The sequence below is a fragment of the Monodon monoceros genome, unplaced genomic scaffold (assembly GCF_005190385.1).
Source record: "Monodon monoceros isolate NGI ecotype Baffin Bay Population unplaced genomic scaffold, NGI_Narwhal_1 Super_Scaffold_21, whole genome shotgun sequence".
Lineage (NCBI taxonomy): Eukaryota > Metazoa > Chordata > Mammalia > Artiodactyla > Monodontidae > Monodon > Monodon monoceros.
The window spans coordinates 50,244,046-50,269,946 of record NW_021703778.1 but is presented as its reverse complement, the minus strand read 5'-3'; the positions used below and the strand labels follow the sequence as shown (position 1 = coordinate 50,269,946).

The 25,901-nt window shown below is 44.9% G+C and overlaps 1 protein-coding gene across 1 annotated transcript in view; it reads left to right on the top strand.

The window, feature by feature from the left end:
- The window catches only part of ADAMTS17 (ADAM metallopeptidase with thrombospondin type 1 motif 17), a 348,762-nt gene that overhangs the window by 302,017 nt on the left and 20,844 nt on the right, over positions 1-25,901 (top strand). Inside the window, exons 20-21 of the mRNA XM_029239604.1 lie at positions 20,759-20,963; positions 24,979-25,131. Of these exons, the coding sequence (XP_029095437.1) occupies positions 20,759-20,963; positions 24,979-25,131 (358 nt within the window). The remainder of the gene's footprint in view (positions 1-20,758; positions 20,964-24,978; positions 25,132-25,901) is intronic.

The window sequence follows — 25,901 nt, the reverse complement described above, 5'->3', positions numbered from 1 at the left end:
CTACCTGGAAATAAAAATTTACAGGATACAACACCCACATTTGGCAGTAACTCAAAAGTGGGGAGACCTGGAGATGTCCACTGACATTAAGCTCAGCCTGATCATTTAAAGCTGTTCCTTCATTCACTCATTTAACAGATTTAACTGAGCAACAGTTGAGACTAACCGAAGATGAAGAGGCTCCTCTCTGCCTTTCAGAGCTTGCTTTGGGTGGGAAAGACTGATAGGGAAATAAGGCAGCTCCAGCCCTGTGGGAGATCTCGTGACTAGGGCATGAGACAAATGCCCAGCTGGGATTCGTGTGGATGTGTCGAGGTACCAGGAAGCAGTAGCTGTGCCGTATCACAATAGGACTGGGTGGAATGTGGGGGAGAGCCCCCCTCACCTCTCACTGGCTGTGTGACCCTGAGCAGGTTACTTCACAGGAGCCTCCCTTTCCTCATCTCACTGGGAATCAACATCTGGCATGGAGAAGGGTCCAGTTACTGTGTTCTTACTGCTTATTGACTTGAAGCTGGTCAGGTTATAACTGGAGAGTGTATTTGTTAGGGCCACATTCTAATGAAACATTGGCTGACTATGTCCACAGCAGGAGATGGGGGTCAAGGGTGAATGGCCTGGATACTGCTGCCTCATGAACAACAACAAAGGGTATGTACATTGATAAAAAAAAAGAAGACTAAAGGGAGACCTCGAAGGATTTCAGAGACCTTCTTGCCCTGGTGCCTTTACATACTTTGTGTCATCATCTAGAGAACAAGCATACCTACTCTGGTGCTTCAACAGGCTAGTGGGACAGACATCCCAGTCATAATGTAATGAGCTCCCTGTCATACACAGATCTGAGCAGCCCCTGCTGGTCTTCTGAATGCATCACTCATCACCTTGGATCCAGGACTTCAACTTCTGCCCTTTGGAAATCATCCAAAATATAATGGACAAAATTGGCAACCACCCAAATGTCCAACAAGTATGCACTAGTTAAGTAATATGGCTCTATCTACACAATGGAGTGTTATGCAAGCATTAAAAATCACTCTTGAGAAAATATTTTTGATCACATAGGAATTGCTTCTGCTATCAAGAGTGAAATAGGCAAAATAGTAAATGATTTGTTTATATTATGACATCATTAAAGAAAATATGTTTAGAAGATTAGGATCCTGTATGTTCTTTGGTTCTCTTGCTTTATATTTTTATGTACCTTCCAGATTTTCTACAATGTTGCATGAATTATACTTATCATTTCTACTAAGTAAACAAAACATATGGCTCTAGAAGAGATTCCTAAAATGAGTGAAAGTGTAGACAGAGATACCCTGGGGACCAGCACAAAGATCATTTTAGGAAGCTCTGGATCACTTCTCAGTTTTCTTCATTGACAACCATGGAATTCAATTAAAATCAGAAAACATTTGTTGCATCCTTAACAAGCACAAGGCTCTGTGCTAGAAACTTTCATTCAGAAGAGCCAGGGACAAGGATCATTCACAGCAAAACGTGACCAGGCCTTTGAGGGCAAAGGGAAGGGAGTCTGAACTCTGAGTGACTCCAAATATTTTGCCAGGGACTGGGACATTCCCTACAATTTTCTAAATAAAATTTTCTTTCGTTTGCCTAAAAGTAAAAATTGACAACATGCAATACTTGGAGGAGGAGGGAAAAGATGCCACAGAACTCAGTCCAACAAAACTTGCTGTAGAAGTCTTTTCTCTCTGGTTCTCCATGGTGGAGTGGGGGGCGGCCAGTCTCGTATGCCCGTGTTGGTGGGAAATCCTTAAAGCCCAATTAGACAGAGACACCTTTGCAGAACAGACACTTAGGAACCTGTTTTTACAAATCAAGTAGAAGCAACAATGATCTAGTGAAAATAGATCATTCTGACAGGATACTTGCTGAATAAAAATCTCAAAAGCATGCAGGGGGATTTCATGCCATAGACTTAATAATGCCAGAAATAAAATGAATCTCTTTACTTTCTACTTGGAAGGCTCAGGAACATGGTTTCTGTAGCTCATTAGCTATTAAAATTATTAACAAATTATTATTTTCAATTGAAAGTGGTTATGGTATTCATTATTTCCTCTCATGCCAAGACTCTCTTTAGTCTACTCAGAACATGAATTGTCCAAAGCAATCCAAAGTTTCTAAATAGTTTTGGACCAGGTTCACTGACTTTGGCCCAGCAAGCCACTCAGGGTTGAGTGGCTAAAGGAATCCGTTACGTAATTTATTGAGAACTTAATTGAGACTAATTACTATCTCTCATTGCCTTGCCTGAAGAACATCTGCCCAGCATCTGCTGTGACTCCATTTGGTTGGGATGTTTGAATTTTTCTGTGAAGTGAAATAAGGGGCATGAATATTTTATTGTGGATTTATCCCACTGTAACTTTTTATAGGAAACTGCTGGTTGTTTTATTAGCCAGCAGCGTTAATAGACAGTGTCTCTCCTGCTGGAGCCAAGGTTTAGGGTGTACTCAGAACACACTGCCTTAGCGAGATCTGCCCCTGAGGAGGAGGTGGGTGGGTCTGTGAAATATGTGGCTAAGTCAGTGTTTGGGAGCGAGGGGTGCAGATCCTGGACTGTTCTGTGATGTGCCCGCTAAGACCCAGGTCCATCTGGAAGGGAGCACAAGTTGATAACAGGTTGACCGTATATGACCAATCACTGGCATATCCATGTGAGAAATGAATAGGAGCCATTCACCCCATTTCACAGAGGGAAAAACAAAGTTTCAGAAGTTCAGCAGCCAAGGTCATCAAAGACTTAGTGAGCCCAGACTAGAACCGAGCTTCTTGCCTCCTAGGAGGCTCCTGGCCATGACGAGGTGAGGATATTCTTAGGGGAAACAATATCCTTCACACTGTTTTGGGAACCAGGGGCAGAAGAGGGCATATCCAGGACCACCAGAAGAGCTCCTTCAGGGGCAAGTACTTGAGATTGGACAACTGAGAGAAGTGAGGAGGCTGTGCAGGCAGAGGGAATAGTGTCTGAGTCTCCAGGTCTGGGAATATCAAGCAGTCTGGAGAGGGAGGAGCACATGGGGCCAACCAAAGCCAGGGGGGGTAAGGCTGGTCCTCCTACCTTGATCTGTCCTAAGTCTTCTTTTCCTTAGTGCAGAGTCTTATTTTTGTTTGCTTTCATATATTCATGAAAACATCTGCAATCCCTAGTGGGATGCTGGAGGAGCATGGGATGAAGGAATGACTAAATTATCGGACTGGGCCTTGAGTGCAACTGGCCCCTTGAGAGGGACTTCAGGATGTGAAAGACAGTAAGCACTAGGGAGCCATTGAAGGTTTTAGAGTGAGGAAGTCACATGACTGAAGCCATGGCAGAGGTGCACAGACTACTTGGAAGGAAAAAGAGATCCCATGGTGGGGAGGCCAGTTAGGAGACTGTTACAATACCCCAGGCAAGGGTTGCCACGGAAATGGGGAAGAGAGGTAGATTTGAGATCCCTTATGGGAGTTGGCTTGGTGGCACTTAGCAGCTGCTTGGACATGGCTCAGGGAGCAGTCCAAGCTGCCCTATAACCCTGCATGGCTGGTCTCTGGAAAAGGAGGGGCCGCCAGTTTTGGCAGTGGGGCAAAGAGGAGTGGTTTATGACCTTGCCCACCCAGAACCAGAGGTGTGGTGGGACCCCTGCTGTCCTCTAGGTTGTCAATCACACAGGCCTGGAGTTCCCAAGGTGGAGAGTCAGGAGGCCTGTGCATCAAAATACTGATGGAAATCATAAGTAAGCTCTGCGAAAAGGAAAGAGGAAGGGAAGGGAAGGAAAGGAGGGCCATGGGAACAAAGGAGCCCAAGACTGAACAAGGGGAGGGCTGAGATTCCTTGGAGAACAGGGGAGGAGGAGGCTTCAGAGAAGTAGAAGGCAGGGGGCAAGAGCTCCCAGCACCTGAGAAGTCAAGGAGGAACGAGCAAAAATCAGGCAGAGCTGTTGCCAGGGTCAGAAGTGTCAAAGCTGTCATCTACACTAAGGATTGCTATGACAAGTTATGCTCACCAAAGACCCTTAGTCATTTTAGTTAATGCGGGAAGGAAGACGCCGCAGGATGCCAGCCACCAAGCAGGATTGGGGCCCCGCATCACTGGCCATCTCCACATGGCTCTGGCCTGGATGTCTGTCACCCCTGGGGAATTTCTTCCCAGGCTCACTGTGGACATGACCTTTACAAGCCACACCAGCAGGGCCACCACTTCTAATACAGCAGCATGTTATGAGGCACCAGGGATTCGAAATAGACCAACAAAGTGTAACCGTGGAGGCTGTTGTCCAGGGGCCTGGCTGGCTCCTGTCTGCTCTGGGGGTGTCCAGAAGCGCCTTTGGCAGGAGGGGCACAGGGAGCAAATGTGAGGCTTGCAATTAAAGATAGTCGTGTGTGGGGAAGCGAGCAGAGCTGTAAATTCTCTTGCTCATAAAGCTGCACGCCAGAACCCTTGCAGGGCGAGCTCGGAGACAGAGTCAGCCAGCTTTTCAGGCTGGTCGTGTTGGAGCCCTGCCCCTGCCCCTCTGAACACAACGGCCTTTCCCCTCTGTACCCTTTCCAGAAGACACAGAGCTGGCTCACTCCAACTCTGGAGAACTCCCCCAGGAACATTTTCAGAGAATCTTGTGAAATTCTGAGCATTTTCATAGCCAAAGCGAGGCAGTGGCAGGGATGGAATGTCAGGGAGGTCTGCTTGCATGTTTTCATGTTGAATAATTTTGTGGGGCTGGGCAGCTGGGCCAGCTGGGCAGGGGCTCCTGCTGGCATTACTCAGGCCTCTGCGTATTTCTGCAGCCCACTCTTCAGGATTTTGGTGTTGGTTTCGAATTGGTACCACTCAGACTGCTGTCTTGGGAAAACCATGTCACATCATGAATCTGGGGAGTCTTTTTTTCCTAATCTTTTTAGGACAAAATTCTTGGGACTCACCTATTAAGCCAACCAAAAGACAAATTACAGGAAGGTGGGGTCAAAGCATTGACGGAGGACCCGTGTGGCGAGCCAGTGGTATAGAGTGGCCTCTTCAGGTCAGAGCCAGAGGAAGACACACATCCAGCCTCTCTGGTTTAGGTTCAGAACCACCATAGCTCCCTCCTTGGAAAATTAAAGTGAGAAGTCCTAGACCAGAGGCTGCGGAACCAAATTCCACAGCAGACATGGCTTGGCCTGCACAGGCGTCTTAAGGTTTTAGAGTTCATTTCCAACATTTTAAAACCAGATTTCAATAAGACTCTGAATTTTCAACATTACTTTTAAAAAGGAAAGATGTGGCAATACTTGACCCACATGGCAACTGTGGGCTGGAGCCCGGTGGCTCCCGGGACAGGCACCGCCTTCATTCTCAGTTGACCACAGTCGCTGCCACTCTCAGAAGTCAAGGTCAGTTAGTACATACCGACCTGGCTCTGCGTTGTGTAATCATTTTTCTTATAAAAATGTTTATATGTACAGAAAAGTCTGAGTTTAATAAACAACTGTGCCTGCACCTCCCAATTTTAACAAATTTTCATGATTGCCATATTTTAAGTAATCTAAAGTAATAGCATGTTATTAAAATAATATAATACAGATACATTAAAAGTCCCCCTTGACCCCTCCCAGCGCTATTCTTCTCCCCTCCTCCATTAGTGGGTATGCTTCCCCCGCTAATTTTCAAACTTTTACCATATATGCATATATCCACAAACGAGAGAGTATTGTTTGGTGCATTTAAACAGGCTCTGAGCATATGTATGTTCATCTTGCCTTTGGGATCTAGCCACGTTGCCACTGTGGCTCTGGTACACCCATTTTCTTTGCTCTATGTGATTTCATCTTAGGTATTTAGTCGTTTGCCATTGATGGACATTTGAGTTGTTTGCCAGTTGGGGCTTATGTAAACAATTATGCAGTGAACATCCTTTTCCAATTTCCTTAGACACATGTGCAAGTTGTATCCCAGAAGTGTAATTACACAGTCATAGGTCTGCACACCTTGAGCTTTCCTCCAAAGGCTTAACCTAGCGTTACCATGTCACCAGCACGGTAAGGGCTCCCATTGCTCCAGTCATGAACAAATTTGGTTTAGTCAGACTTTATAGTGTTGCCATCTGATGGGGAGGAAATGGTGCCTCATTGTTTGATTTTTTAAATTCCCCTGTGCTGTAGTGAGGTTGAGCGTTTTCATATGTTAAGAGGATATTTATATTTTTTCTGTGATTTATCCTCCTGTTGTTTGCGCATTATCCTGTTGGGCTACTTATCTCTTACTAATTGATTTATGAGCATTCTTTATACATCTTGGATTATAAATATTTTCCCTTATTTGAGGCCTCTTTTTTCACCTATGGTATCTTTGAGTAGAAGCTTTTATCTTTAATTTAGTTAAATTGGTTAAATTTAAATTTAGGAATTGTGCTTCTTTTGTCTTGTTCGACAATTTCTTCCTGACTTTTCAACTACAAATATGTTTTCCTGTGTGTTCTTCCAGAACTTTTAAGGTTTGGCTTTTCTTGCATATAAGAAGACTTTAACACATCCAGAATGTCTTTTTCTGTATAGTATGAGTTGAGACAATGAGTTAATTTCTTCCATATGATAACCTGTGCCTCTCCTCTGTATTATGTAATGGCTAGTTCACCCCGTTCCCACTGATTGATAAGGCTGTGTTTATGGTAACCAAGATAACAAAACACACCATGCTTTCTGACCACAAGAAAATTACATTGGAAATAAGCAGTAAAAAGAATAGTGACCCACTTTTCTCTATATTTTTGGAAATTAAAAATATATATAACTCATGGGTTAGGAGGAAATGATATTGGAAATTACAAAATTTTCAGAACTAACAATTAACATTTCTTTTTTTCTCCCTATTTTTGAGAAGCTGTGGATTATATTTCTATTCTTTTGATGGTTATCCTTAAATGTGACCCAGGTACCTTAACTATAGTGGTTTCAGTAGAGTCCAGAGTACTCAGAATCGCTAGCCTCTTCCCAAACAACACAGTGCCCTTAGTGCATGTGACCCTCAAACAGCCTCTACTTGTTCCTCTTATTATCTGGAGATTTGGTGTTACTATATTGAAAAACCAAAAATATTCTGGTATAACAAAAAGTTATATTAATTAGATGAAACAGACAAAATTCTTAGAAATACAAACTACTGTAACTGACTCAAGAATAAATAGATAACCCGAACAGACCCATAACAAGTAAAGAGATTGAATTAGTAATAAAAAAATTCCCACAGAAAAAAAGCCCAGGATCAGATGGCTTTACTGGTGAATTTTACAAAACATCTAAGGAAGAATTAATATCAATTTTTCACAACCTCCTCCAAAAAGTAGAAAAGGAAGCACTTTACAACTCATTCTATGAGGCCAGTATTACCCTGATAACGAAACCAGACAAAGACATCACAAGAAAACTACGTGCCAATATTGCTTATGAATATAGACACAAAAATCCTCAACAAAATATTAGTAAATTGAATCCAGCAATATAAAAAGGATTATATACCATGATCAAGTGGAAACTTATGCTGGGAATGCAAGGTCCATTTATCATCTGAAAATCAAATAATATAATATATCACATCAGTAGAATAAAAGACAAAACCACATTATTGTCTCAACACAAACACACACAAAGTATTTTCAAAATTCAATACTCTTTCATGATCAAGACACTCAACAAACTAGGAATAGATGGGAATTTCCTCAGCCTCATGAAGGGATCTACAAGAAACCCACAGGAACCATCATACTTAATGGTGAAAGACTAAAGGCTTTTCCCCTAAGAGAGGAACAAGACAAGAATGTCTGTTTTCACTGCTTATATTCAACATTGTACTGGTGGTTCTAGCCAGGGCAATTAGGCAAGAAAATGAAAAAAAAAAAAAAAAAAAAAAAAGGCATCTAGGTTAGAGATGTAAAACTATATGTATTTGCAGATGACATGATCTTCCATATAGAAAATTCTGAAGAATCCAGTAAAAAGCTACTAGAACTAATATATTTGCTGGAAAAACAAAATTCAACTGAGTAAATTCAAAGATCTAATTGGCTTTATTTATCAATTCATGAATCAGTCAGGATCCCGTCTAGCAACTAGAAGAGCACTCCAAGGGGTTGTACAAAATGGGAGATGTTTACTGGCAGAAAGAGGGTGGGCAAGAAAAGTATTAACAAAAGAAAAGATTGCTTCAATCCAGACCATCTTCTTCTGGGGGAAGGGAAGGGCTTTATCATAACATTACCTCACTAGTGTTGATCAGGAAATTTCAGATTGACTCTTAAAGGTCATATTGCTGGAAGGGATTGAAGCTGCAATTAAGTCTTTGTTTGTTGTCATGGGGAGCAAATGACACCACTTTGGGCTTGTTGTTTTAAACATATGAGTTGAGCAAGGTTACAGGATGTAAGAATGATATACAAAAATCAATTCTTTTTCTATACCCTTGCACTGAATAGTCTGAAAAGGAAATGAAGAAAATAGTTCCATTTACAGTAGCATCAAAAACAATAAGATCAGCTCAGTGCTTTGTGACCACCTAGAGGGGTGGGATAGGGAGGGCAGGAGGGAGGGAGACGCAAGAGGGAAGGGATATGGGAACATATGTATATGTATAACTGATTCACTTTGTTATAAAGCAGAAACTAACACACCATTGTAAAGCAATTATACTCCAATAAAGATGTAAAAAAAAACACAAAACAATAAAGTACTTCGGAATAAATTTAACAAAAGACTTATACACTGCAAATGACAAAACATTATTGAAAGACGTTAATAAATATCTAAATACATCCCATTAGAAGGCTTAGTGTTGTTAAGAGGGCAATACTCCTCAAATTGATCTACTGATAAAACATAAATCCCTATCAAAATTCCAGCTGTCTTTATTGTGCAAATGAACAAGCTGATCCTAAAATTTATGTGGAATTGCAAAGGGTTCCAAATAGTCAATACAATCTTTAAAAACAAGAACAAAGTTGGAGGACTTATGCTTCTTAGTTTCAAAGATTACTACAAAGCTAGAGTAATCAAGACAGTATGGGACTTGCATAAAGAGAGACATATAGAACAATGTAATATAAATGAGTAAATAAATATTCTCACATTTACTATCAGTTAATTTTCAACAATGCAATAGAGAAAGAATCATCTTTTCTATAAACGGTACTGAGACTCTGGATGTCCACATACAAAAGATAGAAGTTGGATCCCTAGCTTATACCATAGATAAAAAATTAACTCAAAATGGATCAAGCACCTACATGTAAGTGCTAAAGCTTTAAAGGCAATGCTTTCTTAGATATGAAAGCAAAAGCACAAGCAACAAAAGAAAGAAATAAACTAAACATTATAAAAATTTAAAACTTTTGTTCTTCAAAGCCATCAAGAAAATGAAAAGATAACCCGAAGAAGGGAAAAAAACGTTTTCATAAATCATATATCTGAAAAAATTATCTAGACCATATCAAAATCTCTTACAACTCAATAATAAAAAAACCAAATAACCCAACTAAAAAATGGGCAAATCATCTGAACATTCTTTTTTTTTTGCTAATGTGAATTTTCTTTATTATTGAAACTTTCTCAGATTATGCAATTCTTTAGTAAAACAGTATTGAGTCACTAACAATAGGAAACATATGTTTTTCACACATTTAGTAGAACACAAATTGAACAGACATTCTCAAAAGAAGATACACAAATGGCCAATAAGCACATGAGAAGATGCTCAACATCATCAGCCATCAGGGAAATACAAATCAAAACCACAATGAAATTCAACAAGTAGTATTGGGGAAACTGGATATCAAAATACAAAAGAATGACGTTGGACCTTTACCTTATACCATGTACAAAAATAAGCTCAAAATGGAGCAAAGACCTAAATATAAGAGTTAAAGCTAAAACTCAGAATAAAACATAGGAAAAAAATCTTCATTACATTGGATTTGGTAATGACTTCTTAGATATGACACCAAAAGCATAGGCAACAGTAGGAAAAATAGATAATTTGGACTTCAAAATTAAAAACTTTTTTGTATCAAAGGACATAATCAACAAAGTGAAAAGGCAACCCAAAGAATGGGAGAAAATATTTGCTATCATATATTTGATAAAGAAGCAATATCCAGAATGTATAAAGAATTCCTACAATTAAACAACAAAAGGCACCCCATTAAGAAACAGGCAAAGAACATGTTTACTCATTTTTCCAAAGAAGATATGCACATGGCCAATAAGTACATGAAAAAATGCTCATCATCACTAATCGTTAGGGAAATGCCAATCAAACCACAATGAGGTAACCACGTCATACCCATGAAGATAGTTATTATTAAAAACAGCAAATAAGTGTTGGTGAGGATGTGGTGAAATTGGAACCCTTCTACATTGTTGGATGGAATGTCAAATGGTACAGCCACTGTGGGAAACAGTATGGTGGTTCCTCAAAAAAATTAAACACAGAATTACCGTGTGATCCAGCAATTTCACTTCTGGGTATATACCCAAAAGAACTGAAAGCAGGGACTCAAACAGAAATTTGTACAACCATCTTCATAGCAGCACTATGCACAATAGCCAAAAGGTGGAAGCAGCACAAATGTCCCTCTCTGGACAAATGGATAAATGAAATGTGTTACATGTGTACAATGGAATATTATTCAGCCTTCAAAAGGAAGGAAATTCTGACACATGCTGCAACATGGATGAACCTTGAGGATATTATGCTAAGTGAAATTAGAGAGTCACAAAAGAACAAACATTGTATGATTCCACTTATATGAGGTACCTGGAGCAGTCAAAGTCATAGAGACAGAAAGTAGGATGATAGTTGCCAGGGGCTGCGGGGAGAGGGGAATAGGAGGTTATTGTTTAATGAATCTAGAATTCAGTTTGGGAAGATGAAAAGTTTGGGAGAGAATGGTGAGGGTTATACAACAATGTGAATGTATTTAATGCTACTGAACTGTACACTGCAAAGTGGTAAAAATGGTAAATTTTGTATACATTTTACCACAGTAAAATGAAACCACAATGGGATATCACTTCACACCCACTAGGATGGCTATAATCAAAATGATAGATAATAGAAAAAATTTATGAGAGTGTGGAGAATTTAGAATTTCATACACTACTGTAGAAATGCAAAATAGTGCAGCTGCTTTGGAAACAGTCTGGCATTTCTCAAATTGTTAAACATAGCGTTAGCATACGATCCAGCAATTCCACTCCTTGGTATATACTCAAAAAAAATGAGAACATATGTCCACACAAAAATTGTACACAGATGCTCATTGCAGCATTATTCGTAATAGCCGAAATGTGGAAACAACCCAAATGTCCATCAGCTGATGAACCGATAAATAAACATGGTGTATCTATACAATCAAGTATTATTCAGTGACAAAAAGGAATGAAATACTAATAGATGCTATAACATGGATGAGCCTTGGAAACATTATGCTAAGTGAAAGAAGCTGGGCACAAAGAACCGCATGTTATGTGATTCCATTTATATGAAATGTCCAGAAGAGGCAAATCTATAGAGACAAAAAGTAGATTAGTGATTGCCTGGGGCTGAGAGGGATAGGAGGGGGGCATGTATTGGGAGATGACAGCTAAGAGGTGTGGAGTTTCTTTTGGGGGTAATAAAAATATTCTAAAATTGATTGCGGTGGTGATTTCACACCACCACAATATATTTCAGAATATACTGAATTGTTCTCTTTACATGGATGAATTGTATGGTATGTGAATTATGTCTCAATGGAACTGTTAAAATAGTTTTTCTACTTGCTAATGTATGACCTTGGGCAAGCCACTTAACCTCTCTGTGCCTTGATTTCCTCACCTGTAGAATGGCTTTCCAAAGGATTGTTACAGGGATCAAATAATTTGAATCATGTTAAGTGCTGAGAACATGCCGGGCACATAGGAAGCTCCCAAAACGGTTAGCTGGTGCAATATCTAGAGAAACCATTCTTAAGACATTTTCCCTTAAGCCATGTTTTAGCAAAGCATTGAAGTCTTCCCCTCCTTCCCTTCTCCCTCCCTCCCTCACTCCCTTCCTTCCTTCCTTCCTTTCTCTTCCTTTCCCCAGCACATGAAAACTAACCACAGTGACTCAAGAACCTTTTCAGGAAAACACAGCAAGTTCTCAGACCCTGACCCAGCCTGATTTCAGGATGGAATTATGTCCTCCAGCAGAAGCTCACATGCACAGGCCGATGTATTCGTTTCTCATCATGCACTCCAGGCTCTCATTTCCTCCTATAAAAAACAAATATGTGAATAATATTACTTTTCAGGGAAATATATATGAGAACTCATAATTCTCGAGTTTTAAATGGAGAAATGCTGAATTGAAACTTCGTGTGTAGCTCTAAAGCGTCCCCCTCTGTCCCCTGGGAGAACATCACAGCCCAGCTTGCTAAGTCCCGCTTGTACCTCCTTACCCCACTCCTTTCACAGACATCTGTTCAATAAAAGCAGCCACGTATCTTCGGAGACTTTAAATGGCACATGTGTTTTGATTGTTCTCATAACGGAGTTGCTGGCTCCAATCTGCCCTGAGCTGTGAGAGTGGCTCGGGCAGACAGAGAGTCTGTCGCTGCCGAGTCCTCCGTGGTGTTTTTGGGACGAGGCCCAGGAGGTCCGGCTCTTGGCCAGCCGGCCTCTGCCACGTCTCCTCACCCCAGGCTGGCGGCACACGTGGTGACCACAGCCCGGGTGCCCTGGGAGAGGCCTTGTCATCCACGGGAAGGCAGGGCGGTGTTAGCCTGACCTTGGCCAGATGTTCACAGCCTAGGGGCCAGCAGCCCTCCACCAGGGAGAGAGGGAAGAGACTCCCATCCTTGGAGCTCCCCTGCAGGCCTCTCCCTGGGGCCTTTACCTGCCGTAAGGTCATCATCAGGTCCTTACAACTGTGCGCCCAGTTCTTGCCCCTGCTTTATGGATGAAGGCCAGGTGCTCAGAGGAGAGAAATAGCTCGCACCAAGTTATAGGACTCAGCACTCAAACAGGTTTTTCATATTCCTCTCATCTGAATCATGCAAATTTATTGAAAATTTTTTAAAAATTAAAACTAATTTGTTTTGGTTCCGAATGCCCACATAGACTGCCCATTCCAGAGGGCTTTGAGGAACAGCAGCTCCTCTGAATAAGATGGATGCCTAGACTGAGAATAATAGTTACAGAAATAATAACAGCTGCTAGTTATCAGGCCCATAGAGTGCGAGGCCTGCGCTGACTGTGTGGCAGAGGCTTGAGTACTGACTTGTCCAAGGTCACACAGCTGGCAAGTTGGTGGAGTGGACTCAAGTCCAGGCGCATCTGACACCAGCGTCCTGAATGTGACCTTCTGAGACTTTGAGAATGTCTGATTCTAGTAAGTGGGCACCTTTCACTCTCGGGGCATCCTGATGAGGTTGGTCAGGTGTTCCCTAACCAGAGCAAGATTGTATAAATACAAAAAGGAAGCTTCTGGGTTGGGGCACAGAGGACCCACCCACTTAATAGCTAGCGGGCCTTAGGCCAGTCTTGCTGTCTCCCCAAGTTGGTTTCCCCATCCGTGAAGCAAGACCAGCAGGCCCTGAGCCACCTTCCTCTGGGAGTTCAGGTGGGTGTGAAGGCAAGATGGTGGTGGGAAAGGACTGGGCACAAACGGGAGGGACACCTTGGAGACATGGGGCTGACCCACAGGGGGAGATGCAGGCCTGTTCCTTCAAACTCTCTCTTGGCAGAGGAGAAATGAGAAGTGAGATCTTTGATCTGTTTGCTTTCCAAATCAGACCGCCTGAGCCTCCCTGGGCTAGGAATGGACAGGATCACTCTTCAGGCCATACTCTTTATCAAGATGCACTGACCCACTGGCCCACTGACCCAGATCACCAAATCCCAAGGGGAGACAGCAGCCAAGACCTGGCTGAGGCCGAGCCTTCCCCTCACACATGCTGCCCACCGCCAGGTCCCTGGCCTCCCTCTCCTGCTGGCCTCCAGAGCCTCGGACGTGGCACAGGTCTCCCACAGGTCATCTGCTCTGCCATTTGACCCAGATGACTTCCATGAGGCACTGCCAGTGAGCAGGGGTGACCTTTCTAGACAGATGGGTCCACGAGAGGAAGCTCCCTGTCTGTCCTGGAGCCACTGCTTCCAGCCCTCAGCCATTCTCAGCATTTCATTCTCACGCAGATGTGCCCTCTCACGTTCTCACTCATGCTTCCCGCCCACGCACAGCCTGCTTGACCAGAGGCTCCCAAGTCATGAGACAACTCGCATCAGGTCTTGTTTCCAAAGCTTGGGTGTCACCCCAAGATTGAGGGTCTGTGGAGCCCACTCTGTAGGCATCAAGCCAAATCTGCTAAGGGGCGCCCGCAAGGCCTCTCCTCTTCACCCTCCTTCCTCTCTGCATTTACAGCACTGGCAACCCTTCTCCCCAGTTCTCCCCTGGGTCAGCAACCTGTCCTCATGGCTGAATCCGGGGGATGCTCTTCAGGCCTCATCCAACCCCACCCTTCCTGGCATCTCCTGCACTGTCCTCCTGCCCTCCCTAGCCTTGCTTGTCACCTCTTCTGCTCCTCAGAGCCTCCCATGACTGATTCCAACCCCAGGTGCTTGTATTCCCCAGCCCCTGCCCCTGCCCTCTGTCCTCCTGTATAAGCTCCCTGGATGAGTTGTTCCTACCCTTGATGTCTACCAGGATTTATTGCTTTTGACTTCCAACCCTGTGTCTCCAATCAGGCAGCACCCTTGAACACCAGAACTGCACCTGCAGACCCTTCGCAGCACCACTCAGCGACCCAGCGCCGCCTTCGTAGTGGTGCCCACCCTTCTGCCCCCAGGCCAACTCCCCTCCCTGTGTTCTCCCTCCCAGTGGAGGCACCACCAGCGTCCTCTGGGCCAGTCAATATCCTGAGCTTGATTCTTGCCTCCTTTCTCTCCATGACCCCACATACCCAAAGCCCTGTCAAAACCGTTTCATAATCTTGTATCAGTGCCTGTTTTCCATTTCTCCACTGCCTTCATGAACGCCATCATCTTGCCCCAGGGCACATGATTAACGGAGACCGCCCAAGGAAACCTCGCTCCTACCCACCCGGAAGTACCCTCCAAGGATTGGCCATCCCAAACTTGCAGCTGTTCCTCAACATTTCATGGGCAGGGGCTCTCTGTCAGAGCACTGAGCCCCGCTTCTTTGGTTGGCCGACTTCACTTTGACTTCAGGACCCAACTCAAGCTCCATTTCCTCCAGTGCACTTAGCAGGTAGTGAAGACATTGCCTGTTTATACGCTTCCCTCTCCCCCAAGGACCACACGCTTGACTGAGCTTTGTGAAGGTGGGACGCTGAGCTGAGTGCCCTGGCCCTTGATTCAGGGCTTGGTGTGAAGTTGATACCCACGTGTCTGGGGGACAGATAAGATGAGGTTGGACAAAGTAACCATCCCAGCAGCAGAAATCTCTTTAACCTGCCCTGCAGCTTTCTGGAGCTTTTGAACTGTTTCATATCCTTCTTTTCATGCTGTGGTATTTTACATTTTACATGTAAAATACATGGTATTTTACAAGCATATTTGATGCTATACTTGGAATTTGCATGTCTCTATAACAGATGCTCAGAGAATCGCATACAGTCATCTAGTTTCCTTACTTTGATTAATGTAGCTAATGTAAGGAACATTCCTGATTCAGAGATAGGCACAGATTAGGTGCTCAGTCAATGCCAGATCCTTACTACTGACCCATTTTGGAGATGGATAAAGTTGACACCACGGACAGACCACTTGTTATCTTGAACACTTGTTGTGTTGAAATACAACAGCTCACATGTTTTTACAATTTGAAGCTGTTGAAAATAAATGACCCACCAGTGTACTCTTTTTGGTTATCTATACTTGAGATTCACTTTATATTCAACATAAAATAACTGTGTTAGAAGAATGCGATCCTGAAGATGCCATTGTTTCTTTGTGAGACTGTCACATTTCAGCAGATTTCATGAGATCTTTACCTAGTTTAAGTCTCAGCCAAATCAAGACTTGAATAGAAACTGAATTTTGAACGTAAGATAAAATTTCTCAGGACTGTTAATGTGATGCGTGTAGTAGGCAAAATAATGACCCCCAAAGATGTCTACATCCTAATCCCTGGAACTCGCTGTTCTGAGCAGTGGGATGAAAATGTTAGGTCACTTGTCAAAGGAAACTTAGAGTTACAGGTGGAATTAGGTTGTTATGGGTCTCCCGTGAAAGATGTTAGCAGAACCCAGGAGAGAGGTATGGAACAGAGTCCTCTGAGTCCTCAGAAGGAACCCACCCTGCCAACACTTTGATTTTTAACTTCTGGCCTCCAGAGCTGTAAGAGAATAAATTTCTGTTGTTTTAAGCCACCCAGCATGTGGTACTTTTCACGGCAGCTCTAGCAAACTAATACAGTTTGCTAATCAGCCGGCTTATGCTGGATTATCTGAGTGGGTCCAGTGTAATCACAGGGTCCTAAAAGCAGAAGATGGAAGCAGAAGAGAAGGTTGGAGTGATGCGATGTGAGAAGAACTCGGCCTGAGTTGATGGCTTTGAAGGCAGAAGAAGGCACCACAAGCCAGGGAATTGGGGCAGTGTCTGGAAGCTGGAAAAGGCAAGGAAGCAGAGTCTTCCTGGAGTCTCCAGAAGGGAACAGCCCTGCCAGCACTTTGATTTTAGCCCAGTGAGACCCACATCAGATTTCCAACCTCTAGAAATGTAAGATAATCAATCTGTGCTGTTTTGAGCCATTAAGTTTATGGCAATTTGCTACAGCAGCAATTAAAAAAGAATATAGGGTCTCAGGTAGTGACAGAGCTGCCCAAAGCCTAGTAGTCCCCCCTCATCTGCGGGCCATACATCCCAAGCCCCCCAGTAGATGCCTGAAACCCAGGATAGTACTGAACCCTATAGATACTTATATACTATGTATTTCCTGTGCTAACCGGCAGGGAGCCTATACAGCATGGATAAGCCGGGCAAAGGGATGGTTCACATCCCAGGCGGGACCAATTGGGATGGTGGGAGATTTCATCCCACTGCTCAGAACAGCGTGCAGTTTAAACTTATGAAATGTTTATTTCTGGAGTTTTCCATTTAATGTTTTCAGACCGTGGTTGACTGCTAGTAACTGAAACTGGGGAAAGTGAAACCACAGATAATGGTGGAAAACTGTACCTGATTAGAATGATTGAACTTGAAGTATGTACAGAGGAGCTACACCTGTGCTGGACAGGAGAGGCTGTCCTGACCCCGTGGGAACAGGGGAGGGGCCTGGATTAGGGAAGTGTTAATGGTGGTTTCAGCAAGAATTACAGTTTTATTGCTTTTAAGAAGGACTGCTAACTCAAACTTGGCTAATGAATGTCGCTGTTAAGGTTTTTAGAGGATAAGAGTGAAAAAATCTCAGGCTTACATTGTAATTGTAATATACATTGTTGTGTGGAACTGCAGGCCTTTCCCAAGTTACTAGACTTGGGATCAATGGGATTTTACTCTGATGTCTGGGTGTGTGACGTCATCCCACTGCCCTAGATGGGCCTCCTGCAGCCAGGGTCCTTCAGGGGAAGTGGATTCTTTCAGCCACCAAAAATGAAGTTTTAGGAAGGCCACTTCTTCTCCCCATACCTCACTGAGGTGTTTGTCAAGATCAGAAGCAAAAAGGTCCAGCTGAAAAATAGCTCCGATAACCTGAAGCAGGTGCACCTGTGACAAAGAGCCCTCTTGTCGGCAGCTCATCACGCGTTTCAGGCGGGGATAGGTCTGAGGATTCTTCTGGAAAGAGGAGGAGGGATGCATGGGCTCTTTTCCATTCTGTCATCCTTTTGCAAAGCACCAGACACCAGAGGTAAAGGAAAGGAGAACCTGGAGGGCTGGCGGTCCCTCCCAGCTCTACGGGAATCTGACCCCCACAGATCTGACTTTTCCAGCCAGTGATGGGGCTGGAGGAGCCCCCGAGGCAGGACTGCTGAGTCCTCCCAGCAGTTCACCATTCCCCCAGGTGTCCTGGATGTGGCTTTTGTGCGAACAGAGTTGGCGTCCACATTCCCTAGAACACATGCTCTGATTGTGTGGCCAGGAATGGAGATGCTGGTACCCTATGGCAATGGCATGCATGCCCAGGGCAGTGACAGTCCCATGTGTGTGACATAGAGGTCCCACTTCCGAGGCTCGGCCCTGGGAAGCACAGGAAATACAAAAGACAGGAGCAGGATTCTAAGCCATTTCACAGTTGGGGTCAGCACAATAATGCCGAACAGGTCTCAACCTAAAACCTAACATTTATATTCACAAAGTTAATTGTAAAAGGCCAGGACAAAGGAGATCTGGCTGAGAGTCAGTTCATGAGAGAGAAAAACATAGTAGGCGCTAACAGAGGTACAATGTGGTTGCTTTAAAAAAAGAAAAGAAATAGTACAGAGTTGAGGAGTATTCATGAAAACAAGTCCCCATTTAAAGAGAAAATCATCACATTCTCTCTTGCTGCTTTCAGATCACATCTGGACCATACTGTCCATGACAAATCAGTCAATTTTAAGAACAGTAGTGACTGATTAGAGACTTACAACGGATTGAGAATCTGCAAATTATTTTGATCAAGAGAAGAGAAAACTTAAAAGGGGAACAAAATGGGTAGAAGTTGGTTTGATTCTTTCGGTGATGTTTAAGCAGTTGTCAGGTACTGAAATGGGAACAAGGCTGCATGCATGTGGGAAGTTTCCATTTCCCACCAAGGAAACACAAAATAATGACAATACTAGTTATGTTATAGGGCTTATGTGTGCCAGGTGCTGCCATAAGCAATTTGCAGGCAGTATGTTACTTGTCCTCATATCCCGAGGCCAGCACTGTGTTTCCATCCCGCGCAGCATGAGCAAGGGGTCTGACAAGAGGAGCTTCACTAGCATTAGTCCCTGGGCCATGAAGGGCAGAGTGATGAGCTCTGCCAAGGGGACTGGAGATGAGCTCTAGATGAGGTGGCCTGAGCTTGCCCTAATGGACAAGGAGAAACCATGTCGGGATGAAGGGAGGGGCCTGGGTAGCCCCATCTTCTCAACATTTAGTCCACTACCTCCACTACCCCCAGCTGGTTCAAGCCACCCTTATCTCCCACCTGGACCATTGCAGTAGCCTCCTCCCCACTCTCCCTGTTGCCACCCCTACCCATTGTAGGCTGGTAGCCACACAGAGTCAAGGTGGCCCTGGAAGGCGTGTCTTCCTTTCTCCAAACCCTCCAGGACTGCATCTCATTCAAGCAAGAGCCACAGCAGCCAGCCAGGCCCTGTGTAATCTCCCCCTGCTCCCTCTCATGCCCCTCCCTCTCCTGCTCACCCCCTCCCCCAGCCACACTGGACTCCCGACTGCCCCTCGGCCCTGCCAGTACACCCTTCCACCAGGGCCTTTGCACCTGCTATGCCCTTTGCCTGCAAGTCTTCTCCCACAGATCACAGGGCTCATGCCTCACTTCCTTCCAGTCGCTGCCCAAATGCCAGGCCATCCCTAACACCTTGAATAAAATAGTGCCAACCTCCCTCATCTCCTCGCTGATCTGCCCTGTGCTGTATTACTTTTCTCTAAAGCACTTACTATGGTGTTGCATATTCTCTCTGCATATATGTTATATACACTCTATTACATTATGTTGTATTCTGTTGTACATTGTTCATCCGTTTACTGTGTGTCCCCATTAGAATAGGAAGACTCAGAGGGCAGGGCTTTGTTTCATTCACTGCCTCATCATCAGAACCTAGATGTTTCCAAACAGTGGGATGGCCTCATTAGATTTGGTTTCAAGTGGGATTTAGGACGAGTCTGACTAATGTGAGAACTGAGTGGTTATCAGGGCTGACCATCCAGATGGAACTGCTTTGTTAAGTAGTGAGCTCCTGGGAGCTGGGAATATTTGAGGCTCGTCCAGGAGCCAGAGCACAGAGAGTCTTTAAAAGGGCATTCAAAGCCCTGTTTGTGTCCTGAGAAATCATCATTCCCAAACTGCCTAGCCCCTTTCCAGCACCCTAAGGCCAACAGAGAATTGGGATCATTGAAATATTAGGCAGGTAGACAAAGTCTTAGTTGAGCACTTTCAGCTGATGGCCTCAGCAGCCTAGTCTTCCCACGGCCCACAGGTTGCCTCCTCAAGAATGACAGTCCCCGCTTAGGAGGGCCTGCCACCCTTTGGAAAGCAGGGAGTCCTGGTGCGTTTAAGCTGGGACTGGGGTGTCCTTTGTCGAGGGCTGTGCCAGTCAGCTTTTGCTGCAGTGACAAACAGCCCCAATATCTCTGTGGGGCACAACAGCATCATGCTATTACAGAGCCCAGCAGTCAGGAAGCCCCTGTATTGGACCTGCTGTTCTCATGGCAGAGGACAGGAAGAGTGAGAGACAAACCACATAGTAACTCAAAGCTTCTGCTGGGATGTGGCCAGCTTCGTATCCACTCACACCCCACTGAACAAAGATGGCACAAGACAGCAAGAGGGGGATGTAGGGACAATAACTCAGCCTGCCGTTGTGGCGTGGGGCGGGGGCGGGGGATGCGGGCAGTTGCAGAAAGATTTCTCTACTGAGTAGGCCACTGAACCACTCTACTCAGATAGCTCTGATATTCTGCTCTGATATTCCAGAATTATTTCCAAAGCCGACTACAAAGCTGAGTCTGTCTTTTTCCCTCCCACAGCAGGCCCACAATTCCACCATCTGTCTGGAAGGCCCTTTGTTCTCTCACTGTCTTTTCTCTTTCCGGGTAGGTGGGTGGCAGGCCCGTGGAGCCCCTGCTCAGCGACCTGTGAGAAAGGCATCCAGCACCGGGAAGTGACCTGCATGTACCAGCTGCAGAATGGCACACACGTCGCCACTCGGCCCCTCTACTGCCCGGTGCCCCGGCCATCAGCAGTGCAGAGCTGCGAAGGCCAGGACTGCCTGTCCATCTGGGAGGCGTCAGAGTGGTCACAGGTGGGTGCCTGGGCTGCTGCCAGTGCTGGAACCACCACCAGGGCCTCGGGGCCTTGTTTGTAGCAACCCCAAAATGGTTCCTTTCCCTCCCTGCTGTTTTTGACAAACCCCCACATATCACAGTCCTAGCCAGACCCCAGAGGAGCTCAAAGCCATGTTCTAAGTCACATATTCTCAAATTCCATCAGAGATATCAACGTGGCCAAAAAAACATGGATAGTGTGTTTTTTTGATAATGTATATCACAGTACTGTTTGGTCCCATTTCCTGTGAAAATTCTCATGTAAATATAGATGGATGGTTGGATGGATGGATGGGTGGGTGGATGGATAGCTACATAGGAGATAGGTAGGTAGGCAGGTAGACAAATAGACACCTTATAATCTCTTTTGTGCACTTTGGAACTGTAGGGTGGTCAGGTTGGGAAGGTGGTTTCAAAGGCTTCCCTGCAGTTCCATGGCAGTCTTTGTGGAGCTGCCTTTGCAAGAGGCAGGAGGATGTTGGGAGGGACAGCGTTTACTGTGTGAGCCGGTTACAAATCTCATGCCATAACACATTTTGGAAAGAGGTCAATTAAGCCTTAATTTTTAACTTTGAAGATTGATCCTAGAAATATTTTATCTTCAGTAATATCATCCTTCAAGGCTTGGCATTGAGTTTGCATTAATGATTTCGATTGTTTGGCTATGAAACAAAAAAAATAGCTGAATAAAGGGCAAGCTTCCCTCAGGTCCTCCATCAAACGTGTTCTAGGAAAGTCAGAAAGGCTAAATCCAAGACACTCTTCAGTGTGGAAAATATTTTTAAAGTTCCTTCTTATTGCCAAGCAGTTGGAATTATTTTGAATAAGAAAGTATTCAGCCCGTTTTTAATGAACGAAAAGTCTGCCCTTGGCTGTTCTAAAACTGAGTTTACGTTTTAGGCAGATCTTGACGTGTACCCATTTAAAGACGGGTGTTTTTTGCCTATCCTTTAAGATATTTTAGGAAAAGGACAGAGTTTTAACATTAAAAAATTTTTTTTCTTTACATGTACCTAGGTTCATAAGTTTAACATTCAATGGACTTTTGGGGAGGGGGATGCCTGCTAGAAGGTTAGGGGCAGGTGTGCAGTCTCTCTCTCTTGCCATGAGCCTTAGGGCCTTGATCACCTGGTTCTTGATCCAAACAAGATTTATGCTTTATCAGATCAAAACCATAAATTTTCCATTTATAGGTCTCTTATGGGGGAAAAATGCCTCCTTAACAAAATAAACGAGGCTGACATAATCAACTATCATTATAGTATTGAAGAGCACCATTTTGGAAAGTGTGAGACAATTGGAGCAAGATTTAAAGAAATATCTCCATCCCTATTCCTATATCTATGTGTTGCCTAATCCTAATCCTGAAATAGTATCCACACCAATCAGTCTAATTCTGGCTCAGCTCAGGCTCAAGCAAAATGCTTTTTTCTAAACATTTGACTCAGAATCAAATCTTTCCTCCATGAGATGCTCACAAAACTGGTATTCCTTCCACTTTTCCAAGTACAGAAGCCCCTCTGACATTTCTTCTTCTGGAAATGAATGGGTTTAAATTTCTCGTGGGTGAGTTTTTATTGATGGGCTTGCCTGTATTCAGCCAGCAGTGTTGATCACTGTCACCACTACTCCCCAACTTCTTCCCAACTTCATTAGAATGAGGAAAAAAATATTGAGAAGGAAGCGAAAGGTAGCAGCTCTCTCCTGTCCTCGACTTCTTGTTCCCATCCCTGGATCAGAAGCCAAGAGAGAAGCAGAACATGACCCTCCTAGGTCCCTTCCAAGGTGACCCCAGCCTGCAGCACTGCCCTTCCTGAAGGCTTCCAACCAATAGGCTTCTGGTCAAAAGGGGCCAGCCCAGGGTTTGGTCAAGAAACAGGCTGGATATTGAGGGTTTAAAATTTGAGGGAAGAGGCAAGGAACACAGAGTAGAGAGAAACCAAGCAGAAACTCAGGCATAAGTGGTGAGTAGGCCCCTAGTTGCATAAGGAGCCAGTGGTATGGGTGCTGTTGCCAGGGAGGAGCCCGTGAGGCAGACGGTGAGCGTGGAGCTGATGAAATGGTCAGAAAGCATTGCCACATAGAGAAGCAGAAAGATGGGCCTTCAATGCAGTAACCCAGGGGTTCCTGCAGCAGCCCTCCAGGCCCCACCCATTCTGCCCTGGGAGGCCCTGTGGGTAAAGCCTGCCAGGGACTGACTCCTTGCATTCGAGGTCCCTTTATTTTATTTTTTTTAATTAAAAAAAATATATTTTATTTATGTATTTTTGGCTGCATCAGGTCTTATTTGCAGCATGCAGGATCTTCATTGCAGCATGAGGGATCTTTTGTTGCAGAGCGCAGGCTCTTCGTTGAAGCGCACAGGCTTCTCTCTGGTTGTGGCATGTGGGCTCCAGAATGTGCAGGCTCAGTACTTGCGGCATGTGGGCTCTGTAGTTGTGGTGCGCAGGCTCCAGAGCACGTGGGCTCTATAGTTTGCGGCACGTAGGCTCTCTAGTTGAGGCGCGCGGGCTTAGTTGCCCCACAGCATGTGGGATCTTAGTTCCCCGACCAGGGATTGAACCCACGTCCTCTGCATTGGAAGGCAGATTCTTAACTAATGGAGCACCAAGGAAGTCCCTTTAAAACCCACACAGAAGATCAAATACATGAGCTCTCCAAATTCCCCCCAGGTTATACCACAACTGCCTGTGAAGCGTGTGTATTTCTTCTAAAACAAACCAGTCTAAATTAGTCTCAAATAAATAAATAAATAAATAAGAACAGGACCAGCAGATGAAGAGCTAGGTTGAATTCATAGGAAAAATAAAGCTAGATAGCATTTTGAGGTAAATGTTAATAACAAGTATAAAGAATGACATTTGTCCTTTATGTGCATTTTTTCAGTGGACATAGTGGAACTTTTTAAAAGTCAAGTTTGTTGTAGCTCAAGAAAAATCACTGCTGTAGCCTCCCATATTTTTGGTAAATCAAGCAAGTGTAAAAACAGAAGTTAGAGTTGCTGGGGCTCCATTTGTGCTACTACAGCTGTTGGGCACCCCCCATGGTATCTCTGGGACCCAGCTGCTGGGAGGAAATCCCCCTCAGAATTTCCTCAGGCAGAGTGGGTCTCATCATGTCAGTGCATTTGGTGGAATCCAGCCTTCAGCCCACCATCTCTGCGAGCTACGTATTTGCTTCCATGGTAGGGACTAGGCTTCTGCACACAACAAATCAAAGGGTGGGCTCCCCAGGTTCCCAGGCCATGTCACCTCTGCTTGCTGGTCAAGTCAGTCATGTTCTCCCAAGGTCAAGGGTCCACTCTTCCTTGTGCTTTGTTTTGAAGTGGGTAAGCACTCAGCACTCACTCTTGCGAGCCAGGCACCTTCCCTCCCCAAGCCCAGCGGGTAGGCTGGGAACACTCCAGGAACAGCCTCCAGACCCACCCCCAAGTCTGCCATGTTTATGCCCTGTCACCCCTCCACCTCTTGTCACTGTTTCTGTGGATCGTGCTGCCTGATGGCGTGAGAATCTTGAACTCTCAGGGCTCACTCATCATTTGTCACCCCTCAGACACTATTCAGGTCCCCTCCCCACACCATCTCTTGCTATGTTTCCCAGGAAGAAAAATAGCACAGGGAACATTGCCCTGTTACCATTCTTGGCATTGACATTAAAACCATCGCTAGAGCTCTCTGCAGGGCTTTCCAACCGCCTTATGTCAGAGTCACCTGTGTCTTTGCTTTCCATCTCCTCCTTTTCCCCCCTGAACTGGTGCCTTTGCCCCAGGCTGGCTCAGCATGGGTACCTAGAGGCCAGCTGGGAGGAGCCAGCTCGGAACATGTGCATAAGACTCTAAAAGACCAGGAGCTTTCTGAGGTCTGAAACGTAGCATCCCCATCCTTGCATCCTCGGCACTGGGTCTGGTACATGGTAGGTACTTAACAGATGTTTAGGTGTTGATGGACTTGACCAGATTGGACTGGATTCAGTCTCTGGAATGGTATCTTGCAGTGTTCTGCCAGTTGTGGTAAAGGGACAAAGAAACGAACTGTGACATGCACCAACTCGCAAGGAAAATGCGACGCATCCACGAGGCCAAGAGCTGAGGAGCCCTGTGAGGACTACTCCGGCTGCTATGAGTGGAGAACAGGGGGCTGGTCCAAGGTGAGTGTGGTGTGTGCGCTTCCATCCTGCCCTGGGCAGCATTTGCGACTCAAGAGGAAGGAACTCAGCTCTCTCACTGTGGGCCCCAAGTTAACAAGGTGGTCCCAGTCTCACCAGGTGAATTCACTTTCTCTCCCAACTCTGCACCTGCTGGTGACCCCACATGGTGTGCCTTCAGAAGGGCACTGAGTGCCCCCAAAGCAGGAAGGGGTGCAATGGGTGCCAGTCTGGGACCCGTGTGCATCCTGCAGTGGGCTTGGCCACCCTGCCATTGAGAGAGACTCAGTGGTGGGAGTCTGTCCTCAGGCAGATGCAGAGGGGGCTATGGGCAAATAGCACTTCATTGTTTCCAGGACCCTTGGTCAAGGGCCTGGAGGATGCAGGAGGAGAAAGGGCCCTTGGGGTGAGGACTGACGACAGCATCTCCCAGAGCCTTGGGGCAGGAGAGTTAAACAGAATTTAAGTAAACAGCATTTGTTCTCTGCTGTTTAACCTTGCTTTATTCATTCACCTGGTATATTTGACCCATACCTGAGATAGATACCATTGTCACCCCTGAGAGCCATCCAGTGGGTCTTCTAGAGCCTTTTCCCAAACACTGTAAAATTTCTGATGTCTGATTTTCTGATGAAAACGTCCAACGAGAGCCTAGAGTGTGTTTCCCTTTGGTCTCAGAAACTGGAAGCTCCCCGTTTGCTTCTCTTGATATCTGTGCTCGAAGGCTGCACACTGGCAGCCTGAGAGCCACTGGCTTTGTGTGGCCTGTGCAA